Source organism: Haplochromis burtoni, unplaced genomic scaffold (assembly GCF_018398535.1).
Source record: "Haplochromis burtoni strain Fernald_Lab_line unplaced genomic scaffold, NCSU_Asbu1 Contig_53, whole genome shotgun sequence".
NCBI classification, from domain to species: domain Eukaryota; kingdom Metazoa; phylum Chordata; class Actinopteri; order Cichliformes; family Cichlidae; genus Haplochromis; species Haplochromis burtoni.
Genome location: NW_024582414.1, coordinates 1,365,545 through 1,371,544, shown reverse-complemented (window position 1 = coordinate 1,371,544; position 6,000 = coordinate 1,365,545). Strand labels below are relative to the sequence as shown.

General features: G+C 41.3%; 1 protein-coding gene across 1 annotated transcript in view; it reads right to left on the bottom strand.

Annotated features, from left to right (window-relative positions):
* Positions 1-6,000, bottom strand: part of lrrc7 (leucine rich repeat containing 7) — an 88,523-nt gene that overhangs the window by 20,022 nt on the left and 62,501 nt on the right. Inside the window, exons 18-19 of the mRNA XM_042220703.1 lie at positions 2,024-2,237; positions 366-872 (exon numbers count right to left, since the gene is read on the bottom strand). Of these exons, the coding sequence (XP_042076637.1) occupies positions 366-872; positions 2,024-2,237 (721 nt within the window). The remainder of the gene's footprint in view (positions 1-365; positions 873-2,023; positions 2,238-6,000) is intronic.

Below are 6,000 nucleotides of genomic sequence, written 5' to 3'. Positions count from 1 at the left end.
AGATAAGATAAGATAAGATAAGATAAGATAAGATAAGATAAGATAAGATAAGATAAGATAAGATAAGATAAGATAAGATAAGATAAGATAAGATAGAACTTTATTAATCCCTCGGGTGGGTTCCTCTGGGAAATTCGATAAGTAAGCTGATTTGTTATTTTATTGATGTGCAAATAAAAACAGTCACAGCTGTAAAACTTTCAAATCAACGGCTTTAGTTATAACAGCTCTGATATGTTTATTTACTAAAAAAAACCCCAAAGACTGCACTGTAAACAGGATTTGAGACCTGCAAACTCTTGGAATTATTAAGCTTTCCCAATAAAATTATGTATTTCAATTGTAAATGACCGTCAGTTACTTACCTTGAATCCATGTCCTTGCGATCAGGATTGGGGCTGGAAGTAGGTGTAAGGTCCAGCTTGGAAGGAAAAGCGGTTCTGTCCTCCAGGGGGCTCGGGGTCCTGGTCCAATTCTGCCAGGGATTCTGGGAAGGATGTCCGGAGGATTGCGAGTCATTGTCCTGGTTTGGTCGTTGGTTGCCGTGGAAGGGGAGCGTCTGGGTGTCCAATTCCAATGGGACCCCTACAATTCGGTCTTGCCTAAGGAGGGGGCGGCGGCCGTGTGTTGATGAGCTGCGAGGCTTAGAGCCCAGCGGAGGGTTTCCCTGACTGGTGGTAGATGAAGGAGGATCCAGAGAAGACTCCTCTGCATCGAAACCCGTGTTGTCGTAGTGAGGTGCGTCAACCCAGTCAAAAGGCTCACTAAGTGGACGCCGATCCCCACGTTGCTGCAGGGTTCCTGATGGAGGAGTTTCTCTCTGAGACAGCAGGGGCTTGGAGTCAATGGGCTTGGGAAATGACTGGGCAAGTCTACAAAGACAGAAAATATCAATCACTGATTATACTGTGGGAGAAAAACCAAGAAGATCAAAATTGCAAACAGGCGACATGCCACGTGGATGTGTGTTGCACATTTAATCAGAGACAATGAGCTCAGAGGACAGATCAACTTTCTCTCCCTTTCTCTCTGATGTCTGTCACACCCATTAGGCCAGAAACCATGTTTGTGTTAGTTATTGTTTCCAAGAGAACACATGCCTTCAAACTCCCTCGCTACTACTTACAGACTGCAAATATCATGTTCCACAAGTAGAAATAAAATACTGCAGTTGTACCTCACTTCAGGGCATGTGGATTAACAGATTTAGTGTCAAACAATACTAAAACCAGCTACCATCCTCCAGGGCCTGCTTAAAACAAGAAGAAACATGGGAAGGACAAGGAGAAGAAAACTAGCATTATTGGACACTATGTTTTGACTGAGCTAAGGAGACACTGTGGTGTCTAACAGAAACAGAAAACATCCGTAAGGTACAGCCAGACAGTCCAATCTGCTAAACCGAAGATTATCGGTGGAGCGAATTTGAACATCTGTGTGTAATATAAACACATATATTGCACATTTCTGTTTTATTCTATGTCTTGCTGTAGATAGCTGATATATCAGTGACAGATATTTTATTGTTACTGCCATCCAGTCTGAGCAATATGATTGAGACTACACTGACAGTGTCGTAAATATGACAGGCAGACTAAGATGACATGTTTTTTTTATAGCTGTAACATTTCTGATTAGAACTCAAAACTGTCCCAAAAAGTTTTCATAACATTTTTATCCCTTTCCAACCAACATCATCAAGTGCACTGCACCCAGACTTAAAACTTCAGGAGACAGCCCAAACCTTTTTATTTGCTTTTATAATGCACTGGGGCAAAAAAAAACAACCCTCCTCTGGATAGTAACATGACTGAAGCTCAGACCAGACAGCTTTGAAGCTGAGAGAGAAAATCCTAAAGAGAAGTCTGCAGTGTTCCAGTGAGCCTCTCTGACCTTGACAGAGCAAGCAGGAAGATGGATGTGACAGATTACAGATGGAGAGAAACTGAAGTGGGGTTACAATTGAAATGTACAAGAGATGACGGACAGCGGGAGGGAGGAGTCATGAAACGGGCGTGCGCACCTGTTGGTCCAGTGCGTCTGAGGGGCCTGGTCCTTGCTGGGAGGCGGTAGGGCGGGATTGTGGGGGTGTCCGTGCGACAGCGTGTGTGAGTGCGCGTTGCCGGGCGGGTTGGAGGAGCCCGAGGAGCCCTGTGAGGGAGAGTAATCGGAGTAGGTGGCCGATGAGCCGCTGTGGTTCAGACAGTGGAGTTTATCAACCTCTTCATCTGTAGACTCTGGACAGACAGAAGCAGACACACAGCACGTCCTCTTTGTGATCAACATCATTATAGTTTTGGATTTTCCATTGAACTTTTGTTCTTCATGTTATTCATTTTCAACCTTTGCTTTCTATTGCATTTTGGTACCAGAAGCTTGCTTCATGTTAGTTTTCTTTCCTTAAATTTCGATTCAGTACAGCATAATCACACTATTTTTGTATTATTGTTAGTTAACTATATTAAACTTATCTTTACTATATTGCTAATTGAAAAAAATGACCAAATGAAGCTCAAAACCAGTTTTGGCAGATATGCTTTAAATTGTTTTGGGAGCACTGAGGGTGAGCACTGCGGTATACCGCCAGTACATATTTTCTGCAACTATATCTATGTCACTCCCATGCTGCACCTTTCTCTGGCCCCTTACATGTACCACCCAATTGCTACAATTACAGATCAGGCTCCACTCCATCAGGTGACCGATTGAGCAGTATCTAATGTCCTCTGGGTCCGACCTATTCTGAGTTTTTGTCCCCCAATTTAATTACCTGGGAATTCAGCCAATGCACTTTAACCTCCTAGGACCTGGCATCCACATATGTGGACATCACATTTTGGGTTGTTTAGAGCAAAATACAAAATGTTGCTCTACAAGGGCCTGATTTCCACTTACGAGGACGTTATACTGCCACTGTTCTATCAAAATTTAAAATGAATATCCTCATATGTGGATCTCAGAAACAAAAATCAGGTAAAAAAAAAAAAATCAGGTCATTCTTTGTTTTTATATTCATCAGGACCCAATCAGCCCAAATAGCAAAGAAAAATTGAAAATGCATGGCATGAAAGAGTTCTTATCTTAGGAGATTAATAAGGACTTTGATTGTTTATTCCAACAGAATCACTGCCATAATCCCCCCAAACACCTCCCCCCTCCCACACCACCTAAAAATAAATAAAATACCAGCAAAAAGAAAAGCAAACCCTTATAAAGAAGGAAAAATATTACTATTCCAACCAAACAGCAAAACTTTTAAATGTGGACTATTAAACATCAGGTAACTCTCTTCTATGTCTCTGTCAGTACATGAGTTGATCAAAATATTGATGTATTTTGCTTTACAGTAACCTGGTCACAGCACGATCTTGTACTGACATGTGGCATAGACACAGTTTTTTGCCTGAGAATCCTAATAACATTTCATTTTACAATAATGGACTACAGAGCACCAGAAAAACAATTTCAAAGGACTAGACGTCTTTCTGAAAATGTTCTGATGAGATTGTAAAAAGTGCTCCCTTCTTTTTTATCTTCTTCTTTGTTTTTACACCATTTTGTCTTTATTTATTCATTCATTCACTTGGTTATTATTAAACTCTGGCTTTTTTCCCACTGTGTGTTCTTTGTCCTGCCTCACTCAACTCACCCCAACCGGTCGTGGCAGGTAGCTGCTTCTCCCTGAGCCTGATTCTGCTGGAGGTTTCCTTTAAAAAGGAAATTTTCCTTCCCACTGTTGCCAAGTGTTAACTTATAGGGGCTTGTCTGATTGTTGGCTTTTCTCTGTATTATTGTGGGGTCTTTACCTTACAATATAAAGCAATTGAAAAGAATTCTTCAATGTAACGTGCCAACACAACGCAGAGCAGCATCCTAAACTTTACTCCCACAGAGGTTTATTATCTTGTTATTAGTGTCATACATCCTCACTGCCTGGATGTATGAAACAGGAACAACACTGGGTTTAGTTCCAGCACTGTAGCCAGGCTGACAAACAGTGCTCCTTTGACTTTAACTAGTAAGGACTTCATGAATTTCTTCATAAGTAAAATTTTAATCATTAGGGGAAAAAACTTCATAGCCCTCATAGCCGTCCCAAGGACAAATGATTACGTTCACTAATTTTAATAACTGTGGTGATTTATTTCTCTCTCCTATCAATCTTTCTGAAATAATAATAATGCCTTCCTTTAAATCATCATCATGTCTATTACACCCAATTCCTACAAGGCTGTTAAAATAAGACTCACCATTGATTCATTCTTACATTTCAAATACCAATCATTATATTTCTATTAACTAGCTACATACCACAGGTTTTTAAGGTATTTATAATTAAACCACGACTTAAAAACCCTTTACTTGATCCAGGTGTCTAAGCTAATTATAGGCCGATTTCTAATCTTCTTTTTTTTTGTCAGAAAAATCTTCAAAGAGCAGTTGTAAAATGGCTGGGTCATCATTTGCAGAGGAATGATCTATTCAAGAAGTTTGAGTCAGGATTTAGAGTTCACACTAAAACAGAAACAGCACTAATGATGATTATGAATGACATTCTGCCCTCTGACAGTGGACTCAGTTCTGTGTTTGTCCTGTTAGACCCCAGTGTTTACTACAGAGACTAGAATACACTGTTGGTATTAAGGAAAATGAGTATTTTGTCCACATCATCCTCTTCATGCATGTTGTCTTACTCCAAGCTGTATAGGCTCGAAAGCCTACTACCAATTAAGCATATTAGGTGATGTGCATCTCTGTAATGAGAAGGGGTGTGGTCTAATGACATCAACACCCTATATCAGGTGTGCATAATTATTAGGCAACGTCCTTTCCTTTGGCAAAATGGGTCAAAAGAAGGACTTGACAGGCTCAGAAAAGTCAAAAATAGTGAGATATCTTGCAGAGGGATGCAGCAGTCTCAAAATTGCAAAGCTTCTGAAGCGTGATCATCGAACAATCAAGCGTTTCATTCAAAATAGTCAACAGGGTCGCAAGAAGCGTGTGGAAAAACCAAGGCGCAAAATAACTGCCCATGAACTGAGAAAAGTCAAGCGTGCAGCTGCCAAGATGCCACTTGCCACCAGTTTGGCCATATTTCAGAGCTGCAACATCACTGGAGTGCCCAAAAGCACAAGGTGTGCAATACTCAGAGACATGGCCAAGGTAAGAAAGGCTGAAAGACGACCACCACTGAACAAGACACACAAGCTGAAACGTCAAGACTGGGCCAAGAAATATCTCAAGACTGGTTTTTCTAAGGTTTTATGGACTGATGAAATGAGAGTGAGTCTTGATGGGCCAGATGGATGGGCCCGTGGCTGGATTGGTAAAGGGCAGAGAGCTCCAGTCCGACTCAGACGCCAGCAAGGTGGAGGTGGAGTACTGGTTTGGGCTGGTATCATCAAAGATGAGCTTGTGGGGCCTTTTCGGGTTGAGGATGGAGTCAAGCTCAACTCCCAGTCCTACTGCCAGTTTCTGGAAGACACCTTCTTCAAGCAGTGGTACAGGAAGAAGTCTGCATCCTTCAAGAAAAACATGATTTTCATGCAGGACAATGCTCCATCACACGCGTCCAAGTACTCCACAGCGTGGCTGGCAAGAAAGGGTATAAAAGAAGAAAAACTAATGACATGGCCTCCTTGTTCACCTGATCTGAACCCCATTGAGAACCTGTGGTCCATCATCAAATGTGAGATTTACAAGGAGGGAAAACAGTACACCTCTCTGAACAGTGTCTGGGAGGCTGTGGTTGCTGCTGCACGCAATGTTGATGGTGAACAGATCAAAACACTGACAGAATCCATGGATGGCAGGCTTTTGAGTGTCCTTGCAAAGAAAGGTGGCTATATTGGTCGCTGATTTGTTTTTGTTTTGTTTTTGAATGTCAGAAATGTATATTTGTGAATGTGGAGATGTTATATTGGTTTCACTGGTAAAAATAAATAATTGAAATGGGTATATATTTGTTTTTTGTTAAGTTGCCTAATAATTATGCACAGT